The sequence below is a fragment of the Rhinolophus sinicus genome, linkage group LG02 (genome assembly GCF_036562045.2).
Source record: "Rhinolophus sinicus isolate RSC01 linkage group LG02, ASM3656204v1, whole genome shotgun sequence".
Classification (NCBI taxonomy): Eukaryota; Metazoa; Chordata; class Mammalia; order Chiroptera; family Rhinolophidae; genus Rhinolophus; species Rhinolophus sinicus.
Window position 1 is genome coordinate 116,043,611 of NC_133752.1, and position 23,593 is coordinate 116,067,203.

Below are 23,593 nucleotides of genomic sequence, written 5' to 3' on the forward strand. Positions count from 1 at the left end.
CCCAACCTCTGCTAACTGAAATAGCAACTAGCCTTGGTTAATAATCTGAAAAGACTATCACTTCACATTGATTCAGAAAGTTGTACTCTCTGAAGAATATATATGTATATTTTAACACATATACACATGATCTCCTGAATTTTATTCTTTATTTGGCATCATAAGAAATTCTGGATTTAAGTGCTAGCATCAAGTAAATAACTTTCTAAAACTGACTGGAGTTCAGAAAAGAGAGAGCTTCTAAAATAGAATTTCCTATGGTAAAAACCCAAATACCTCATTTCATCATTTATCATAAACCATAATTATCTCTGAGTAATAAAGTTATGAGTGATTACCATTTTCTTGATAACCTTTTTAGAGCTTTTTTTTTTAAAGAATAAATATGGGTTGCTTTTATATTCAGAAAAAGAGAGCTATTTTACTTTTAAAAACTATTTCTTTTGTTATACTAATAACAAATATTTGTTATTAATTTACAAGTCACTTTCATGTATGGCAGCTGATTTCCATTTATGGTAACATATATATTTTTATACCATTGCTTCTGATAAGTGCTATCAGGTCCCAAAATGATTGGACACACCTCCCAAAGAAATGTGAGCTATCTCTTCTCTTGGAATCTGGGCCTTGGGACAGCTTAACCAAAACAATACAGCAAAAATTAACACTAGGCCAGTGTCCCTGTCCAGACGCTAAGAAACTGGCAGCTTCTACTCTGAAACCCAACCACTACGCTGTGAGGAAACCCCAGCCACCTCCAGGAAGGCCTCGGTGGAGACGAACCAACGAGCAGCACCAAGTACCACAAACGTGAGTGACCTCTCTGGGAACTGGATCCTTTCGCTCCAGTTCAGCCACCCCAAGGGACAGCAGGTGGAGCAGAAATGAGCTGTCTCTTTTGAGCCCTGACCAAACTGCACATTCATGAGCAAAGTAAATGATTGTTATTTTAAGCCACTAAGTTTTGGAGCAGCTTGTTACACAACGAAAGATAACCAGAATACCATATTATATTTTATTTAATTGCCTCTAACTTTCCCCAATTACAATGTAAACTCTTTGAGGATATGACTCTGTTTTTACATTCATCTTTATAGTTATTCCTTCCTTCATTCAATAAACATGTGAACTAACATGTATCTAGCACTATGCTAGCTAGCTACATTCCGCAGGTATAGAGACAAAGATAGTCTCTGCCTTAGAGAAGATTACAGTCTAATTGCAAAGACAGAGAAAAAAATAGACAATGGCAACCATAATCTCAGAGCCTTAGCAGAACAGCCATCAATGGTAGATAATCAATAAATGTTGGTTAAATGAATGAATGAATAAATGAGGTTCTCAGAACTACTTTGGGAATTATGTACTATCACCATGTAACACATGAGGCGCACCAATTAACGATGTATTATTTCTCAGCTCTAAATTCACCGTTTCCTGTACTTTGTGATACTAGGACTGGACCCTGCAAATAGTTCTCTTCTGCCAGACGGTTCAGTGTTAGTTTCATCAACAGAGAGACACCGCAAGGCCATAGCAGAGGAAGGGGCTCTTCATTCTGATTTGGGCTGCTTTATCCCCTCTGAAGTATACAGCCACAGCCTCTGGCATCGGGGAAACCCAGCGGTGCTCACTCCCCAGGGAATTTCTCTCCCACTCAGCAAACTGCTCTCTGAGGATCAGCTCTGGTCCACCTACATCCCTACCAAGTTTCTCAACCTAGCGGGCTGCTCTTACAGACCAGCTCCAGCTGCACCCTCTGGCGAGTTTACCGGCCACCAGCAGGCTGTGTAGGAGTATTCAGGTACGGTCACTTCATTTCCAGTGAGGTCTGGGGTGGGGAGGGGCCTCTTGCAAGTTTGTAGTGCCTCCATCCTGCACTCTCCTTCAGCCCCAGAAAAAAGCACCTTCTCCCATTTGCTATTTCTGTATTCCTCTTTTACCCCTTTAGTAGTAGTTAAACATAGTTTTTGCTAGCTAATCATTCTGTATGTTAAATTTTTCTTATTCAAACTACTGTGTGGTTTTGGTCTCCTGAATGGATCCTGACTGACATATGAAGAAATAAAAGGGCTCAAACAAATACGAGAGGCCTGAAAAAACACATTTGTCCATAGCACCATCAAACAACTGATTCAGAATAAAAAGAAAATGAAAGGGAAGAAATAAGTTTAAAGGCTCAATGAGCAAAAATTGCCATATCGATCTCATTCAAAATATTTTGTGTAATCACATTTCCTAGAAAATATTTATCTTCTTTGGGATTTTTTTTTTTATCTCCCATTTGGTAAACTGTTAAAAAAAAAAAAAAAAAAACCAAAAAAACCCCACACCGACACACAATAAAAATGTTGGCTAAATATGAGAGTCAAGGCAAGAAAGGGTCAGAAAATAACGAAGCAATCGCTAGAATCAAGAATTGGCACCAGGAATCGGAGAGCCTACTGACTGGCAGCATAGACTGGAGCACCGAAGCGTCCATGTTCACACCTCCGCTCTGCTACTACCCAAGTTGTGTCGCTTTGGGCAATTTATCTAATACCTCCATCTGGAAAATGCACATGATAATAATAGTACCCACCTCAAAGGCCAATGAGGATAAAGTGAGTTTATGTATGTAACGTCTCAAGGCCAGAACCCAATCCAAGTTCTCTAACTTCCACTCTACTTTAACACATTGCGTACGGATCACGAGAATCTCCGTTTTTTCCATGTCCCACTGCACAAAGGAAGCTGCTTTCTGCAGTATCACACCAGGAGGGATTACTAACATCATAGGTGAGTAAATCCTAAAAAATTCCATAGAAAAATAATAAATGACATAGAAGCATTTACGCTTTAAAGAGAAGAGTGCATTTTAAAGTAGTTTCTTTTAAAAACCTGCTGGAACAGAGGGGTATGAGGGATTTAAACCCCGCCATAAGCAACGTGTTAACATTCTCAATCCATTTTTCCCCAATATCTTCTGATTTTGAAGAGGTTTGAGAAGACCTATCTTGCTCCAAAAGCTGCTCTCCTATTTCTCCTACCATCTCTGACCTTCAGCCTGGGCCTTGCTTATTAAGATGAAGACCGTTGTCCTTCCTTAAAGGGCCAGCACTTCTTCCCAGGTCCGCAAGTGTGGAACCTGCTCAATACAAAAAGAACGGGAGTGATATAGCATAGCGGACATCTCTTAATCAGCCTTCACCTCTTCCTTTTGCAACTGTCCCTTCCCCACTCCAGGTGACTGTGCCGTCCTGAGGGAAGGGCACATGACTAGGCCAATCAGACTCTGAATCTTGAGCGAAGTCAAAGTGGAGGAGCTCAGCGGGAGATGGTCATCAACGGCCAGAGAGCCCCCAAGGTGCGTCCTCATTCCTGCCCTTACTGAGCCCTGGAACTTCAAACTTGTGAACTACCCAGCGCACATTAGAGAAATTCCTACTTTTGCTTGTCTTAGCAAGAGGTCTACTGCTTTAACCAAAGAGCCTACATATATGCTGGTAGACTGACTTACATTCCTTAGTTTCCGTGTCTATAAAGTGGGGGCCTCGGGGGTCCCTCCAAGCTGTAATCTACAGTTCTAATAACAGGACAAGTCCCAGCAGATGTGCTCTGCTTGAGCTGGAATTCTCTGTAACAACTTCACCATGACCACTCAGCACCCATATACCTTACGTACAAATGGTGGAACGAGAGATGTTTTTAAATTCTTATATTTAGGTTATAAAACTGCAAGCCTCTCATTTGCCACTTACTACATCTCAGCAGTATTATTTTGGTAACAGCGTCACCAACCTCTTTGCTATGGTGCTGAGCATAAATAGAACATGAACATTTCCAGGAATTGTCAACTTGGCACTTCTTATGAGGAGTTAAGATTTCTTTTATAACATTAACAAAAATAAAGCGTAGAAATAAAACCTGCCTCAAACTTCTTCTAGAGGTTACATTTCCTCCTCAATTAAAATTTACTGTTTGGAAAAGTACAATGTACTCTTTTTTCTCTCTGGGGGAAAAGTCCTCCAAAGAATCATACACTTAGACTCCTTACTGTTCAAACTGGGGAGCAAGTATAAACACAGCTGCCTATTAAAATTAAGTAAAGGCAAACATTCTGCAGCTAGCTACAACAGCAGCCTGCAAGTTTGAACTGTAACCCATAAAAAGAGAAAGCTATCTTGCTAAGCGTACGGTTAGACTCTGAGGCTGCGCCACCAGAAAAGCTGGTTGCTGGAACTGATGGCTTTTGATAGCATGATTTAAAAGCTGTGAAAGTGGGACCTGCTTCCAGTATCAGGAGCGCCAACACAGTGACCACCTCCTGATCACAGCAGAGAAGACATCGTCATTTTTTACTCTCAAAGTAGTACGTGCTCCTTGGCCCCATATGGCCTCACAGTGAGATGATGGAGAGAGAGATGCCAGCCAGGAATTAGGCTTCCAACAATAGGCAGGAAAGAGAAAGAGAGAAAAGCCCCTAAAGAGTGGAATAAAGAGAAGAAAGAAGAATGGGGGCTGGTAAATGACGGGCTCTGGGGCAGCCACAGGTGATCAGAATTGGGCAGCAGAGAAAAGCGAATTTTGAGAATGTATTTTCATAGGCTGTGAATTCGAGGCCACACGTCTGAGTGCCTGGATTCCAAATTGGGCCCCACCATGTTAGCCTCGAGCGCGTCACTTAGCATCTCTGTGTCTCCATGTTCTCATCTGTGCAACAAGGGTAATCAGACCACCTGCCTCGTCAAGCCACTCTCAGGATTCCATGCCGAGGGCCCGGAGCAGCGCCCGGCACAGAGGAAGCCCCCCAAGAGTATTATGATCATTATTTTACTGATGTTATTTGAGGTTCATTGTGAGACACAGGAAAGAATAAAATTCATTTTTAATTAGAAACAAAAACTACAGGAAGAGAGACAGATTGCCTGACCCACCCAGAATGACAGACCAAGCCAGCCCCAGTCTTCCCAACTGGCCGTTTGTCTCTCTCCCCCTATCCATCCTCAAGCCATCTTCAGCTCACTGTGTATCTGAAAACAGCATCCAACTCATTCTCCACGGGCAGGTTCTGCCTCCATTTCAGCATAGTTTGGTCTACAGAGCACAAAGTATTATGGATGGTTTATAATTATCAAACAATGTGAAGAGGCAGTGATACTAATACCGCCCCCCCCCCAAATCCAAATTCACCGGCTCATTCAAAACCCACCAATTAATTTTGTTCTATGCACATCTAGTCTATGTAATCCTATAGAGTTCTAATGGATTTTAAGGTTGGAAGTACAGTCACACCTGTATAGAGTCTAAGATTCTGGAAGCGACACTGTTCCAGAAATTCAGAGAATTAAAAACATTTGTGATTAGAGATTTAAAACAAAACTACATGTTCTCTATATCTCCATTCCTACCACTCTTCCACCCTCCATTCCTCTCTCCCCACAAAACAAGAACAAATCTTCAAGCAAGTGCACAGCTTTGGGAGGCCCATACTTGGGGAGCAATAAGTGGAAAAGGAGCGATGGGCCTGGTCAGCGAGTCATAGCTCAAGGCTCTCGACACTGGCTCCCTTTTAACATAATCTAGAAAGAAAGGCATTTGTGCATGTACGTGTGTGTATGTGTGTGTGTGTGTGTGTGTGTGCACGCGCGACTCTATTACCACTGCCCAGACCCCACCTCCACATATTTTGCATGTATTGGCCTGAGCAAAACCTGGGGATCAGTAGTTTTTTTAAAGCCAGAATTGAAGCTACATCAACCCTAATGGTCAATAAGGTGACTGATGTAATCATGTGACCCGTACAGCCCCACGAGCGAGGAAAGAAATGTCACAGTGAGAATTTCTAAGAGAAAAGAACAATAAATCCACTTTTTAAAGTGAAATGGATGCATCCCTGCTGGGGAGAGGCCTGTCACATGGTTGGCTATTCCTAGAAAGAGCTGCAATTAGCTGCCAACAGATGCATTATTTCATCAGGCCCATAAATACTCGATTAAATTCTTCTGTTTTTCCTTTATGTCAGCCTTGCAGAAAGGGCTGGGGGAAGGACTTTTGATGAAACGCAGTACCGAACAATCAAATTTTCCTTTTAAATGATTAAAATTGGCATTCATAAAAATAAAATATTTTAGTAAAATCACATCCCAAAATATCTCTAAAAGCCCTTGAAAATTTTCCTCTTAAAATGAAAAAAAGCATTAGTACAGTTTTTTTAAAAGCTTATTTCAACTATTAACACTGCAGCATAACACAATTCCATTTCAAACCCAGAGCCAAGATTGCACAGCAGAAAAAGTCCTAAATCAAGAGTCAGGAGGCCTGAATTCCAGTCCTGGCAACAAATTACATTAACTAGCTATGTGAGCATGGGTGTTCACTTAATCTCCCGAAGACTCGGTTTTCTCAGAAAAATTAGATGATCTGTAAATCCCTCCCAGTCGAAAAGTCTGGGAATATCAGGATAGGTCTCCACTCTGTTGGCTTTGTTACGTTTGCAAATTAATGTGTTTGCAATTTAGACAACCTGAAATTAAGTCATTCTGGAAATTCTACTCATAAATTTAACCGGTTCCTAGCCATGGTGCATACACGGAGTGAGCAAAACAGTAAAATACCCTGACTATGGCTCTATCTTCTCCCTGAACTAGAGCTGGTGCCTCCCTTCCCCAACTATGCCAGCAGGGCAATGGTTCCTGCCCCAAAGTCCTGGCACTCTTTTTAAATGAGAAAATACATGAAAAGCATCCTCACGCTTTTTGCCATTTCCTCATACCATTATTATTTTCTTAGTGTTTTTGTTTATGCTGACTCATTTTAAGTTAAATAAATGAGTTTTTAAAGGAATTCATAAACAGAAAACAGTTTTACTTGCCATTAATGGAAGGAACGTGTTCAATTGACACACACAAAAAAGCAAAACAATAAAATTCTAGCTGAATACCGTTGTCCACAGAAGGTTAGAAGCCTGAGGACCTTTTCCTGTTAAAAAGAAAAGCTGGCAAGTATCAAGCGAGATGTTCCAGAAATACTTGTACCAAACGGAGGCTTTCACCTGGGTGTTATCAGGCTTAAAACAGAAAGAAAAAGGAAATAATTCTCTTACCATGTGATTCAATCCCATGTCCACCTATCATCGAAAATCACTTTAAGAACCACCCAAGATAATGGTTGTGCACACATCTCACATCTGGAGAAACGCAACAACAAATGTTTCCAACTGCGCCTGTACTGACGTGTATTGTGATTCATCTATCCATGAGGAATGTTCCTACCCCAGATGGGCCTGGGCTGCAGCCACCCTGTTACCTGGGGCCCCCACGATCTGAAACGTTCCTCCTTGTATCCACTCTGTCACAGAATTCAGGTCTCTGCTGAACATCCTCTCATCCGAGGAGCTTTCTCTGACCGTCCCTGATAATATGCTAAGTCCTTCCTCACCACCACACACACTGTTTTTCTTCATAGCACAGTCACGCCCCACTTAATGACAAGGAATGTGTTGTGAGGCGATTCTGTCGTTGTGCGGACATCACCGAGCGCAGGTACACCACCTAGACGGTGTAGCCGACTGCACAGCTGGGCTGTAGGTACCTCCTATCGCTCCTAGGCCACACGCCTGTCCAGCCTGCTCCTGTACAAAACACAAGATTAAATCCAGCACAAGAGAAAATGATGCCATCAAGAGCTGCGGTAAACACGGGATGCATGAGGCTGCTGCTGGCGTAACACAGCACACTGCTCAACAGCAAACTGATAATAAGTAGAAAAAATACACCCTAAAATGACAAAAATATAGCAACTGCATAAACCAGTAACACAGTCATGTATTACCATTATCAAGTATTAGGTGCTGCACATAATGAATTGTGTGCTACCCTTTTATAGGACTGGCAGCGCAGTGGCTTGTTCACACCAGTGCCACCAGAAACACCTGAGGAATGTGCTGCATTATGACGCCATGACAGCTATGATGTCACTAGGCAATAGGAATTTCTCAGCTCCATTATAAGCTTATGTGACCACCATGGCATATGCAGTCTGTCATTGACCAAAAGGTTGTCACGCAGCACAGGATTGCGTTACTTATTCATCTGCCTGTTGTCTGCCCCCATCAGACTGTAGACTATAGTGAACTCCTAAGAGTAGGGGCTGTGTTTACTGTAATCCCTAGCACCCAGTGCCTGGCACCTAGCCAGTCCTCAGGGAGTGCATGATACCATGCTGGAGATAGACGGGAATCTGGGCTTGCTGTAGACTCTGCCTGTACCACAAGGAGGGGTCTTGCTCACCTACCATGCCCTCTAGTACACACGGTGCCATGAGGTGAACTCCATCCAGCCACGGTGAAGTGCCTGAATAGACCACAAGCTAGACAAACTGAGATCAACATGGAACCTATATGCAGAGCAGGGTCAAGCCATGGTAAGACTGGCAAATCCCAGGCTAGAAATCTCTCTAATAAACCTGTTACAATTCCTAAAATGTTTGCCGTTATTGCTCAGTCACCTAAGATGCAGCAAAGTATACACGGGAGAGCCAGCGTGCATCTCGAGTCAGTGGCTGACGTGGCTCTACATGGTCAGGCAACGCTGGCTCCAACAGGCACAGGCTGAGCCCGGAGCCAGTGGGTAGAGGGGAAGCAGGCCAGCCCTGCATCCTGCTCCAGTGAGGGCAGCTGAGGAGTCCAGGCATAGGGTCCACAGTGAACCAGCTCAAGCTCAGGCAAGGATGAAGCAAATGTCAGCCCCAGGACAGGCACTCTGACAGGCTAAAGAATGGAGGCATCTGATGCTAACACAGGAGACGCAGAGCTGTGTTCTCAGATACCCTAGCTGGTGGCTAACAGAACACAAAGCAGGAATCTACAGGACAGGAATAAATGAATAACTCCGAAGCCTACAGGAAGACTGGGGTTAATGGCTGGGCTGCCAGGCTGACTGTGAAATGAGAATCATGGTAGAGACCCAGTCGCACAGCCAGGGCCAACACAGAGGAACAGGAAATCCTGGGCCCAGCTGGTGAGACTGGGCCGCCCATAAACCTCCTTTCTAGATCCAGAGTAGCTCAGGCGCTGCAGTGAGCCTGTCAGTGCAGCCAGGGCACACGAGCAGTGGGAAGGCAGACAGGCGACACTCTGCCTCACCAAATGCAGCACTCTCTTCACCTCCTGCATGACTGGACAGGAGCCCCGAGAGATTTCCAGCTGATCTAGTGTCTACTAGGTGAGCTTGGCGGGTACGGGACATCACATCAAGGTCTCCTTCCATGGTGCCAAGCTGGATTAAGCCATGTTATTGCCAGAATTCCTCTTTTAAAATACAAGAGTCCTTACAGGGTGAGACAAATACAAAATCAATTCTCCATTAACATCTTAGACTTTTTTAATTAACAGATAGGGAGACCTATCATGCAGGCAGATTCCGAGAGAATCAAAGGTTTAAATCCAGAATATAAATAAAAAGAACTAACTGGAATCAATCACCAAATAAGGTCTTTGAGGCAGCTCAAAATTTGCAAAAGAAATACAAAAATAAAACAAAGGGGAAAGCAAGAATCCCTGAGAAGACCAAAACAAGAAAACTTTTTAATAAAATAAAATCAGCTCATTCTTGGAAAAAGATCCAAGATCCACATTTTCCCCCAGTCTAGTTCTTCAAAATTCAAAAATGCCTTGACAAAAATTAAAATGGACCATATCAAAGCTTATTAAAATTAGTCTATTACAAAACTGAAGAAGCACTGTGGTCCTAGGAAATAGGCTTCTGGGTCCATTTGCATTTTTCACAGAGACATTAAAATGAAGGCATTTCAATTCTGATATTTTTTCCAGGACTTTCAAAAAAAAAAATTAGGTTTCCAATTATATCCCAATCAAATTTTAGAGTTAAAATACTGCCATCAAACTAATTAAACACTTAAAAGTTTAAGGTCTCAAATAAGAGAAGGCTATTAACTAACAACTCCTTTAAAATAATATTATTTCCTCTATCCCTTACATACAGAGGGTGCCCCAAAAATGTATACACATTTTAAGAAAGAAAAAAAACTGTGTTAAAATTATAATACTCAATATATACCGACAACAAGAGATAAATACAAGTCATGTCTGACTTCTGCAATTACAAAAGGTGCTCAAAGTGGTTAGCTCCAGTGTAATTTTAACACAACTTGTTCCTTTCTTAAAATGTATATACATTTTTTGAGCACCCTCTGTGTGTGTGTGTGTGTGTGTGTGTGTGTGTGTGTATGTGTGTGTGGCTAAAACTTATGGTACAGTGGATTTTCAATAACGTATATGGATTTTTAAAGTGATTTTTATGAGATGGAAAAACCACAAAGTGAAGAATTGAATGAGAAACTCCAAATTCAGGGTTTATCAGTAAGTGGGGGTTGGGGGTGAGCTAGGATTGCGGAAGAACACCCAGAAGCTCAAAGACGATAGTAATATTTTTGTTTTAACTGAGTGATGGGAAAACGCGTGTTCACTGCACCATTATTGTCCATACCTTACTTACATTTTGTAATCTTATTTAAAATGTTTAGTAATTAACAATGACTATTTGAAAAGTGAGTTTATATAATTGTCATTGTGGAAGGTATAGAGAGACATATTTTAATCAAACTCTTCAGAGTATTTTTCAATATCAGTGTTACTCAACAAACAATTAAAAGTACTTCATTTGTGCCGTAGCCAACCTATCTTTCATTTGACCACTTCCACAGAATTAACAAACTAGCATTATTTTTATAAACTTCAACACAGATACACTCGATTTTTTTCCCACTCTATACTATTTTGTTCTGTTTACTTTTATAAAACACTATTTTCCCCCCAACTCTTCTATAACTTCCACCATTTGGTGAGAACCATCTTAATTTTTTTCTTGTTATTTGAATGAATCTAAAGAAATGCCAATGAGGTCACACCTCTATTAAAAACAAACAACAGTACTATTTCCATCACCCAAAATGATTATAAAACTAAACTAAATATTTTGGTAGGAACAGGTTTTCAGTTAGTCTGTTTTGTTGCTTCCAGCTCTATGTTGCCAAGAGGAACTTCTAAGTCAAACACCAGGAAAAGACATCGGACACCCTAATTTTTCTTTTATCATTTCCCCAATTCTATGTTATTTATTCTGCTTTCAACAAAGTGGTAGAAGTGTCTTAAATACTTTAATTTGGCCGTGTTCACACACCTATTTAATTTTGTAAGGACAATCAAACCTGAGAACTACAGTGGTTCTCAAAAGGCCAGCTATTTTCAGTACTTCAAAAAGCCTAAAACATACATTTGCCTGTAATTTGGCCATGCTAGGACATGAAAATATTGTTTTCTTTTTCCGCTGGGATTTAACCAGGCCTTTCTAAGTTAACGGATTATCTCATGCTGATTAGATATTCAGTCATTAATAAAAATAGAATAATTAATCATGAGTGCTTAATACATGTGGTCTGGAAAATCCTTCAGAATATGAGGTCCATGAGGCCAAAATAATAAAAGTGGTCTTTTATTACTGGTATTTGCTTTTTAATCAGTTATACTGTTATTTAAAAAACAGCAACAACACAGTCTGGGGACCACTGACCTGGAGTTGTTCTAACTATCACTGCTATCAAAACGCCAGAGAATGTTGACTTCCTAACTCTGTCAACTTTCAAATTTTTTGTCAGTTCAGTTCTATGCTACTCAGTCTTTGTGAAAAGTGTAAGTCATGGGAGCTGTTATGAGGGAACAAGTATTCCATATCACATCCTCCTGCTATCAGCCAAGTTAATGGCACGGGACTGGTTCTCTTTTCCATAGCTTGCAACTTTCCTTAAAATTAAAATGAGACCCTTCACAAACTACTGTCCTTACAAAATTAAGTACTCTGGGTGTCTGAATAAAACCAAACTAAAAAGGACAACTTTAAATCAATAACCTTTAAAAACAAAGTCAGCCAGCCTTCCAAACAATGCCCTTTGGCCATGTAGGACAGCCCGAGGAACAGGTGCAAGGCTGTTCCTAAAGGCTGTCTCGTCCTTCACAAAGCTGACCTTTCCCAGCCAACAGCGCTGGCACCCCATGAAGCAGTCATCAGAAGGCTTAATGCCTGCTTTCCCATCTGCACTTTCCAAATGGCTCCTCATGCCAAGAGCTGAGATATGACCTGGCTCTCAGAGGAGAACATGCCTCCCAAGTGACTTGCCAAATTTCCTTGGAAGCATTTGTAAACGTACCCTGTGACCTCCCTCCTCACCCTCTCAATCATGCTTCATTCTTCCTTCCTTCCCTGCACTTCCTAATTCCACCTCCTCATCCTGTCCCTCTAATGCCATGTGCCTTCAGCCCAAACTCCTTATCCACTTTCAGGAACTGCTGATACCCTCCCAGCCTAAAACCCCAATTTCCAATCCAAAGGCCATAGTTCAACCATTTTGGAGCTGGCTTGAAGTGATCTCCTTGGGGGCCTACCTGCAGGCAGCTCGGTTATGGCTTCTTCTCTTGCCTTCTCCAGCTTCTCCCTTACCCAGGGAAATTCCTGCAGGGAATCTAGGAATGCATCAAATGCTTTAGGACCTCTGGAAGGTAGGATATCCAGCAGCAGCATTGTTTTCCGGAGGCCTGTGGCTTGAGCTTTTATTTCTTGAACATGGTTTTCGGTCAAGACCCCTTCCTGGTAAAGATACTGAAGAACCAGTCCGTCCACCAGTACCTCTGCACCCAGGTCCAGGCGAAGAGAGCGAAGCACTTGCTTGTCTCTAGCCTCCATTTCCCCCTGGAAAGAGACAATATTGTAGCTCAGATTACAGGAATACTGATGAGCCCCTAAAGATAGGGTCCTACAATGCAAGCTCTTTAAGGTCTTGGATAGCTTTGAACCTTAGCCGACTGCCAGGCCATGGTGTTTAGCCAAGTTAATTTCAAATGTTTCGGAACATAACAACACTGAACATGAATCATCTTTTCTGTTTTTGCTTTTCCACACAATGGGATCTTAGCTCAATATCTTGTTCTCTAAAGAGATTGGGGGGGAAAATGGGTCTGAGACCCTGCTTAAGAAGCAACTTTTATCCAAGGATTACAGAGCAACATTTCATTTTAAGATACTTGAGAAAAATATTGGTTTTTTAATTATAACACTGCCTTCATCAGTTACCCAACCACTGCAGAAACTGCCAATATACATGCAGGTGCGCTTCTGAACACGCGCATTTGCAGAACCTCATCAGCAATGGGCATGGTGGGCAGAAACCAGCGGATACCAATACATTTAAAGATCTTTTCCCCTAAGAGAAAAGGCCTATACGCCATCACCTTCAAAAAAAACACTGAAGTGTTTGTGCCCAGTCTACTGTAAACCTTTTAGTCACAAACTCCATCCCTTCTCTGTAAGAATTCGGGATCTCCATCACGACACTGCCGTGGCTACACATGCATGGGACATTCTTTCTTTGAAAGAAAAATGTCCACACGCCAGTCCCGGTCAGTAACCACGCACGATTTGAAGGCATATTGGCAAGACCACTGAACCAGTGAGCTGAGGGGAGGTCGCGTGCAGACTAGGAGGGGAAACAAGTGGCGAGGCGGGGAGGTAGGGAGGCCGACGGGGCTTCCACGCACCACGGAGAGTGCGAGCCCGGCCCCCCCAGCCTCCCCTCCAGCCGCCCTCAGTGAAGTCTGGCAGGTGTAGGGGAGGAGGAGGGTGTGCACTTTTGGAAGCCAGAGCCCGTTTGGAACTTCTTTGTATTTCCTGCCTCTCCAGCTGAAGCCCTGTGATAGTACGAACAGGAAGAACTAAGAGAGATTTTCGGGGCAACCTGACCCGCTTAAAAGAGGGTGCTGGGAATGACCTTCAGAGCGGCCCGGGGGGAGAGCGGGCCTGGGGCTCCCCCACCGCCACCCCAACCCGGCCCAGCTCGGGAGGTCCCGAGCAGGATAGGGGGGCGGGGGAGCCACGCCCGGCACAGGCCGCAGACGCGACGGCCCGGGGCCTTCGAGAAAAGATGAATACGGAGCTTCTGGTTTCCTGTTACTTACGTCTGCAAACACGTATCTTAACCAAAAAAATAAAACAACAACAACAACAACAAAAAACCCTGCAACCGGAATCCAGACAGTTAGGGAACCTATGACATAAGCACCATCTTTGTTAAAGGCGAAAGCAGTGAACAGGAAGTGTTGTCGCCATTTTTGTTAAGGGCAAACACAGGAAGTTCTGTAACCATCTTTATTTGGGGCCAAGTGTCGGACTGAAGCCTTTTCCGCCATATTTGCTGTGGGTAAACAATCTAGCCACCTGGAGCTGAAAAATAGTAGCATCACTTAGGGAGTTATAGAAGGAAAAAAGTAATCGGATAATTGCATTTTAACACAGTAACTCCATCACGGCTTAGTACACAATTGAAATAATAGGTAGGTCTGAAAAGTCACCTTATCAGCAAGGCCTTCCCTGACCATTCTATTTAAAATTGCAACAGCCATCTCCTGCACTGGCATCCCCTTTTCCAATTTTATTTTTATCTGTAGTAGATATCACCATCTTACCAAAACTTTTACCTAATCATTTATTTATCATCTGTTTCCCTCCACATAAAATGCAAGGTGATTTTGAAACTGGAGGCCAAAGGAGTCCAGGGCACATGCTGCCTGCGCTCAGCCAATAGACCAACACAGGAGTTGGGTCATAGAATAAACGTTTATTATCAGAGCACCAGTGGTCTGAGAAGGCAGCGAGTTAACACCTCCAAAAACTGCCTTAACATTCTCAGACCTGCTGGGATGTTTAAGGGAAAATCTGGGCCGTCCTCCATGATGGTTCCGGGGGTCTGCATGGAGCCTTCCCTCTGGCAATGTGGCTTTCCCACGTGCTCATCAACCCAGGAGCAGTGAGGACAGTAACCTGGAAAGAATGCTAGGCCATAAAGATTGTGATCAGTAAGCATGGGATATTAATTATAAGCTTCAGGGTAATTTTCTAAAACAGGGAACTGGATTCTGGGCTCAAGCTGCAGGGGGTAGTTTATTACTAAGCTTTAGGTTAAGGAAAGGTGAGTCTGGAGATGCAGCGAGTCCTCTACTACGGGGTTCCCAACCGGGCCCTACTTCAATTTCTTTATATAACAAGATTCCTGCCCACAAAGTGTCTACAAGTCAGTTATTCAGGATTCAGTTGCAGCAATCAGCTAGCTACTCTAGACAGAAAGGTATTTGTCATTGGAATTGGAGACATTCACAATCTTTGGAAAGGCTGGAGAAGGTCTGGGCATCCAAGCATGACTCCATCAACAACACTGACTGGCTCATGGCCACAATTAGGAAGATGGAGTGAGGAACCGCCACTACTCCATAGTTCTAGTCTGCTCAACACTGACACAACAAGGACTGGACACAGAACACAGCTGCAGAAAAACCAAGGTCTCCACAGCTGTATTTGCCAACAGCATCAAAACAGAACGTGCAAATCTTATTCTGATGCATGCCACTGGTGAAACTTAATTTGAATGCAGAACATTAGCATCAAGAGTGTCTGGGACATGTAATTTGGAGTTTTCCAGCTTCTGAAGCACAGAAAGATATGCTAAAAAGAGAGTGACTGATATTGGGGACATATCTGCTGAGTCGACCATATTTTTAATTTGGAAGGCAAGAGAAGTGCATGACCCAAATATAGACAAGTACAAGAATATCAAATTGAGGGTCCTTCCTCAAATTCCTTTAAGAAATGAGGCAGTCAATAAATGCATTTATTGATTCACTTCTAAGTCAATTGGATGATATATACAGAAAGTCATAGATGTACTAAAAATTACTTGACATAGATGTACAAAAAAACAAACAAACAAACAAACCTTAAGTGTCCTTATTTCCATAGAGGTTTTTACCACAAACACCTCCAATGGAAGATGAAAATATCTTTGTAAGCGAATCAATGGAGAGTAATTCTAAATCTCACTCCTCAAAACCTTCTAATTTTTGTAACCAGTTTAAAGTGCTATTATACCAATCTACCATTTTACTATACCAGTAGTGACAATATTTTGTATGGGTGGCAAATATTATTATTATAACTAGCAATTTTACATATGTAAAGACTGTAGATCAAAGTGGCCAAGTGTCTTAGCCAAAATCTCACAGGTAATATGCAGCAAAACCTGACTTCTAACCAGGGCCCTCTGGTTTCATTCTATTTCCAGTACACTGTACACCACACAGCCCTGTATGGTGAAGAGTCTGTTCTTCGAATGACAGCCAAAATATTGGCAAATCATTCTGTGCCACCTCCCACTGATGATACTCTTAAGTTCCAGGTACGCTCTTCCTCTCTCCCCCTTCATTTGTTCTGGAATTGGACAAGATTTCCCTTCTATATGTGGGCAGGTGTTAGCAATATTCTTGCTCTTCATCCAGATAAAGTACAGATACTGCCCAAAACTGAGGTTACTGACTTTTGGGGTAGAAAAAAACATGGCATATTTTTTCCAACTGTAAACTTTGATAATTTTCAAACATATAGTAAAGTTAAACAAATAGCACAAGAAAAACCTATGTAAAACTACCTAGTTTAAAACACTTCTTGATGACTTGTACTTGGAAAGGTTTGTGATCTCCTGGAAGCCAGAAGGAGACAGTGATGTTGATGACATCCAGGGTAGGTGAGGACCCAACAGAGTTCCATGAGAGTTCATGAACAGAAGAAAAGAGAGTGGGGCAGCATGAGAAGAGTTAGTGCAGGAGCTGAGAGGTTGGCATTAAAGATCTGACTTAAATCGATAAGGTAAAGCCCTTCACCATCAAAGTGCTCTTCCTATGGCAAATTTAGATGAGCATCCATGCTGCCGCCTAAGTGACCAGGCTAGCTATCCGACTAACTAGCCAAATATGTCAGTCAGCCTGTTGGAGGACTTCCACACACCCTAGCATACAATGATACTTCTGAGCAGCACACCAAAGGTTCATTTTTACTATATAAATATGTAAAGTCAGCAAGCCCTGAAGGAATCTAACATAGAGCAGAATCACTATCGCAGGGGGTTACTCTTCCACTCTGTCCAGTCCCTCTCTCTAGGCTGGAATTATGCCCCCACAGAGGATTAAGCACCTGTTACCCAGTGGTAACCAATCCCTCTTCAGGAAGACAGATATTTTCCTTTTGATCTCTCCCTTACCATGTTTACTTGCATCAAAATATACCCATTGTGAGTGTGCAAAAGAGTCCCAAAGCAGAAAGAATGAGTGTGGTGTTTTGCTGCCTTTCAATTTAGTCTTTGGTTTTGCAACCTTTAAAACAAAAATCAAATGAATTGGGTATTTTGGGGTCTTCCTGTTTCATAGATGTGGAAATTAAGTCATGGAGAAAAACAGATTCTTTTCAAGCATACTTGAAAATAGTCACAGAAATAGGTCATGAATTAAGTCACAAAGAAACTTCAATAAATTTTAAAAAATGTCAACAGCATACAACCTATGGACTCTACCATTTTACAACAAAATCAGAAATTTTAATAAAAGGATAGCTTCCATAAATCCCATAAGTTTGGAAACTAAATAAAACAACTATTAAGCTCCTGCGCAAAAACAAAGTCAAACAATTATATTGATACAGCATTATGGAGATTCCTCAAAAAATTAAAAATAGCACTATCATATGATCAACTTCTGGGTATAGATACAAAGAAAATGAAATCAGTATCTCAAAGAGATATCTGAACACCCATGTTCATTGCAGCATTATACACAATGGGCAACCTAATTGTCCATCAATGGATGAAGGGATTACATATATGTATACCTTTGGTGTTGGAGTTCTTGATTTTGGCCATTCTAATAGATGTTATTTCTTTCTTTTTTAAGGCTGATATATATATATATATATATATATATATATATATATATATATATATATATATAGATATATATATAGATATAAAATAATTATATATGTATATATAATTAAAAAAGAAGGAAATAACATCTATTAGAATGGCCAAAATCAAGAACTCCAACACCAAAGGTTGGTGAGGACATGAAGCAATAGAAACTCATTCATTGCTGGTAGAATGTGAAATGGTACAGCTGCTTTGGAAGACAGTTTGGCAATTTCTTAAAAATCTGTGTATACTCTTATCATATGATCCAGCAGTCATGCTCCTTGGTATTTATCCAAAGAAGTTGACAAGTTATACCTGCACAAACGCCTGAACACAGATGTTTCTAGCAACTTTATTCATAATTGTCAGATCTTGGAAACAACCAAGATGTCCTTCAGTAGGTGATGGATAAATATACTGTGGTCCATCCAGACAAAGGAATATGATTCATCACTAAAAAGACATAAGCTATCAAGCATGAAAAGATATGGAAAAACCTTAAATGTATATTACTAAGTGAAAGAAGACAATATGAAAAGTCTACATACTGTATGATCCCACTTGTATGACATTCTAGAAAAGACAAAACTATGGAAACAATAAAAAGATCAGTGGTTGCCTGGGGGTTGTGGTAGGAGAGGAATAGAGGGAGGGTGTACAGAGGATTTTTAGGGCCGTGAAAATACTCTGTGTGATAGCATAATCATGAATATATATCATTATTCATTTGTCCAAATCCCCAGAACACACACTAAGAGTAAACTCTAAGGATAATTATGCACTGGGGTGATCATGATATGATAATGTAGGTTCATTAATTGTAACAAATGTACCATTCAGGTGGGGGGTGTTTATAATGGGGAAAGACATGAATGTGTGGAGCAGATGGTATACGGGAAGTCTCTATACCTTCTGTCTGATTTTGCTATGAACCTTAAACTGCTCTTTAAACAGTCTTAACTAAAAAACAACAGCAAAGCCTGAAAAAAAAAAAAGGAAATCCTGTCATACACTACAACATGGATGAACATGGAAGACATTATGCTAAGTGAAATAAGCCAGACACAGGAAGACAAATACTGTATGCTCTCACTTATATGTAAAATCTTAAAAAGTCAAGCACATAGAAGCAGAGAGTATAATGGTGGTTGCCAGGGGCTGGGGGTGGAGGTGGGGTAAATGGGGAGACATTGGTCAGAGGGTACAAAGTTTAAGTGATGCAGGATGAATCAATTCTGCAGATCCAATGTGCAGCATGGTGACTATCATTAATAATACTATACTGTATACTTGAAATTTTCTAAGAAAGTAGATCTTAAATGTTCTCACCATAAAAAAAAAAGGATAACTCTGTGAGGTGATGGATGTGTTCATAAGCTTGGTTGTGGTAATCATTTCACAATATATATGTACATCAAAACATCACATTATACACCATAAAGGTATACAATTTTTATTTGTCAAATATACTTTAATAAAAGCTGGGGATGAAAAGTCACACACTTCTAAGCAATAGAGTATAGAAAGAAAAACAAATGATAGCAAAGAAACCTGGCAGACACCACCTAAATCGAGTGATCAAGGCTAACATCATCAAAAGCAAGTGATGTCAGTATCATGTTCCCCAATATGATGTGACAAGAAGGGCACATCTCCTCTGTGGTATTGTTCCCCAAAATTCATAATCTCAGTCTTTTCACGAGCATACATCAGACAAACCCAAAGTGAGAGACCTTCCACAAAATGTCTGACAATTACTATTCAAAAGTATCAAAGTCATAAAAAAGCAGGAAAGACTGAGAAGCTGTCACAGATTGGAGGAGACTAAGGAGAGATGACAACAAAGGAAAAGAAGGAAGGAGGGAGGGAGGGGTGAAAGGAGGGGAAGTAAGAGTAGAATAGGAAGATGGTGAAGGACTTGCCTGTTGTCAGGAAGCTATAAAGACCTCTGAACCTAATTTCTTATTCACCATTCCATCTTTGCTATTTTCTTGACTGGCAACAAGAATCCTCTACAGCCTCCCTTCCCTGTACTCCTCACCCCACAACAAAGATAAAAACAGAGTTTGTTCAAGGAAATATAGACATCTATCCCTGTAACTGTAAATCCTAAAACTATGCTTGGAATATGCAGCCGTGCTGTCCCTTCTTTCTGTAGAACTCTTGATAAATGTATTATGCTGTGGATAATATTACTGGAATAAACGTATACCAATTAATTTTAATTTTACTAAGTTATGAATTCTAATGATTCCTTCAGTTTTAGGGTATCTCGTTTTGATCTTTGGTTAATAATTTTTATTGTGAAAATCTTGGGATGGTTCACAAAAACCTACATTGCAAATCTTTTAAAAGAGCCAAATACATTATTATGCAAATTATCATGTACTAATTTAACATCCCAACAACATTTCTAGATGTTTGAAGTATTATGCTGTAAAACTTTAGTGATTGATACTACTAGAATTATTGCAATTTACATCAATAAATTTTTATTGAGCATTTATTATGTGCTAGTATCAGCTAGGGCTAACATATTGAAAAGTTCTTTGACTTCATGGAGCTTACAGTCCAGAGGAGGAGGCAAACATAAACAAGAAAACAAAAATAATAATTATAAATGCAATGAAGGAAGAGTGCTTTGGTAAGAAAAAACAGTCAGGGGGCTGGGGAAGGGAGCTGATTTCAACTGAGTCTGCAGAGAAAGCCTCTTTAAGGGGGTGACCTTTCCTATTCTTCTTCAAAAAAACTTGCAGCAGTTATAAAACTGTACTACACACATTTAAAAGATGGATAAGAAACTAGTTAAGATTTAACATATTAGGATACCTAAAGATATTAGGACATGCTGAAATAAGCTCTTTGTTTCCCAGCATTCACAATAAAAAGGAAAAAAAATTTATGTTGTGTAGTTCCCATCTCTTAAAGAAAGAAAATATGCTGAGTCATCCAAAGATACTGAAATTTCAATGACATTGGTTTCAAGCAGGAATTTATCATGTAATTCTTTATATAAGGAACATCAGATAAATTAATAAACTATGATTTTCCTGTTTTATTTCACAAAGGTACTAAAATGTTCTTCACATGTATATATCTGATATTAACCCAATATAAAGCACAAAATAATACAATCTAGGTACTGAGTGGTATAACTAAATGCAGTGATTGAAACAAACTAGTAAAATGGATGCCATTTAAACTCTCTCAAGGACGAGCTAACAACCAAATCTAAGTATTTTAAATGGCAAAATTTAATAGCTAAATTCTCTGCTGAATATCTACTGGGCAGACATACTGTATCACTGATTGAAGCGAAATCTATACACTTCGGATAGCAGACATAAAGAGCATTAACTTAACATTTTGAGATGAGAAATTTAGTATTTCTCCCATTCTTGTTTACACGAAGCAACATAGAAGCAAGTTGCACTGTTATCAGGGAAAGGGGCCAACGTTTCTCAGTGAACAACAACAAAAGGAGCTTGAACCTGTTTAAGCATGTGGCCAAGTATTTGACTCAGACCACAGAATTTGACATCATAAAGCACAAAGAAGTTATTCTGACACCCCCCACAAAATCCCCTGACTATTTCCATTACCAATTGGCAACAGTGACCACAAAAAAAATTTCACATGGACCTTACTGAGAGTTTCCTTCCAAGAACTACGTCATCATAGGTCTGCCAGGATGACTTGTCGGTAAATGTATCAGGTATTTGAATGAACTAAGCTTTTATTTGGGGTTATTTAATAAAGTCCTTTTAAAAATTAAACAATGATGACTGAGTATAATGGGGTTTTTTTGTTTCAGCATAATTGAGGTTGGGCTGCTCTCTCTGACAACAATCCACCAAAGGTTTAGCTGCATCTTAATAAAGCAAATACAACGATTATCCCAGACCAGAGCACTTCCCTTCCTTCTCATTTGCACTGATAAGTGGGCATGCAGCCAATCCATCCACCAGCTATACAGGAAGTATAGAATTTTGAACAAATCGTGTATATTAATATTGAAGCATTAGCACTCTTTTTAAGGGAGACTGTTTGATTTCGTAAGGAAAAGAACTTAGCCATTAAAGATGCTGATGGATTCTTTATGTCTCTTCTCCCCAGATGATGAGAATATGAACGCTGAGATGCTTGGAGTACCAGTCAGCTAGAAGTATGAGATGGGCTGAAACAAGCTTCTCTACACCAGAGAAGCCCTCCCCTTGCCCAGAAGTAGAAGGGAAGGGAAAAGATTGAATGTGGCTTACCTCACCAAATTCATGGTCCAGATACACTTCTCCTAATGGTCTAAGAACCTCAGATATGCAGAAGGAAAAGGAAAGATACTACCCTTGTGACTTCTGAGTGGTTTGTTCTTTTTTGCCTGGCAGTTTTAGACTGCCTTCTCTTGGGAACAGAGAATCGATTTTCCATTTTTGTGGTCTCTGCTCAAATGATCTAATACTATGTACATAGCATGTACTCAGTAAATACGTTTGACCAATAAATAACATGACTGTCCTATTTATTTCATTTTACACACAGTGCCTCATATGATGCCTGGCAGTAGACACTCAAAAACATGGGTTATTAAATGCATATAAGACCAGTGTATTAAAACCAGATTTCTTTTTTGGTCCCCATTTATGTATACTAAAGAATGTGAGAAAGTCAAAAATTCCTATCAATTCATTTTTATGTGGCTAATTTTATAAGTGTTATAGGAGATATAGGTAGGTAGGTAGATAGATTAGATAGATAGATAGATAGATAGATAGATAGATAGATAGATAGATAGATAGATAGATAGATAGATAGATAGATAGATGATAGACAGATGATAGATAGATAGATAGATAGATAGATAGATAGATAGATAGATAGATAGATAGATAGATAGATGATAGAATGTGGTTATTTCTATAAAGTTTTGTTAAGTACCTGAAAATTTTAAAAATACTCCTAGGACCTCTTTCCTTTTCTATCAGTATTCTCATCCAGCCCATTCCATTAAATATTACCTAAAGACAAAAATATCTTCCAAATGTTTAGGTCTGGCTTCATGTATCTGGTTGTCTCCTTGACATCTCCAGTTGGAGTTCAACAGGCCACTCAAACTTAATCTTTCCAAATCTGGACTCTGATTCTTCATACCCCAGCCTACTCCTCCCCAGCCTGCTCCACTACTGCAGCATGGTACCAACATCTCGCCAAGCCTAAAACTCTAGGAGTCAAGAATGACTCTCTCTGGGTGCTCGGTTAGCTCAGTTGGTTAGAGCATGGTGCTGGTAGCACCAAGGTTGCAGGTTCGATCCCCACATGGGCCACTGTGAGCTGAGCCCTCCTAAAACAAAAAAGAAAGAAAAAAATGTAATTGCAGTTTAAAAAAAAAAAGAATGACTCTCTTTCCCTCACACCTTCCATCCAATCCATCAGTCAGTCCTATTGATTTGGTCTCTACAACATCTCCTTACCCAATCATGTCTCCATCCTCACCACCACTACCGTCATCTAAATCACTATCATGTCTTGCTCAGACTCCAGAACTTTGCTCTACCTTGTCATTCAGGGAACATCTTAAGTGTCACCTCCCTAGAGAGGTCTTCCTTGAACACCTGACCTAAAATTGCTCCCCAGGCTCTATCACATCACTGTTTCATTCTTTCTTAACATTTATCACTACCAGTTAATTTTCTTACTTTTCTATTTGTTTGGGGTATTTTTGTTTATTGGGAAGGGGAGTATTTTCTGTCTCTCCCCCATT

General features: G+C 40.5%; 1 protein-coding gene and 1 long non-coding RNA gene across 11 annotated transcripts in view; one reads left to right on the top strand and one right to left on the bottom strand.

The window, feature by feature from the left end:
* The window catches only part of SOCS2 (suppressor of cytokine signaling 2), a 286,616-nt gene that overhangs the window by 184,585 nt on the left and 78,438 nt on the right, over window positions 1–23,593 (bottom strand). For 7 of the 10 annotated variants that reach the window (XM_074325273.1, XM_074325269.1, XM_074325274.1 and 4 more), the window contains one exon: window positions 12,443–12,746. In XM_074325273.1, coding sequence (XP_074181374.1) covers window positions 12,443–12,746 — 304 coding nt within the window. Of the gene's footprint in view, window positions 1–3,032; window positions 3,131–12,442; window positions 12,747–14,008; window positions 14,177–23,593 lie in introns of those variants that run through there. The other 3 variants (XM_074325277.1, XM_074325275.1, XM_074325276.1) reach the window with 3 other exon arrangements.
* LOC141570062 (uncharacterized) lies at window positions 641–22,403 on the top strand. The gene is made up of 3 exons (XR_012493850.1): window positions 641–813; window positions 16,165–16,278; window positions 21,955–22,403. It is a non-coding gene; the product is annotated as an uncharacterized LOC141570062 (long non-coding RNA).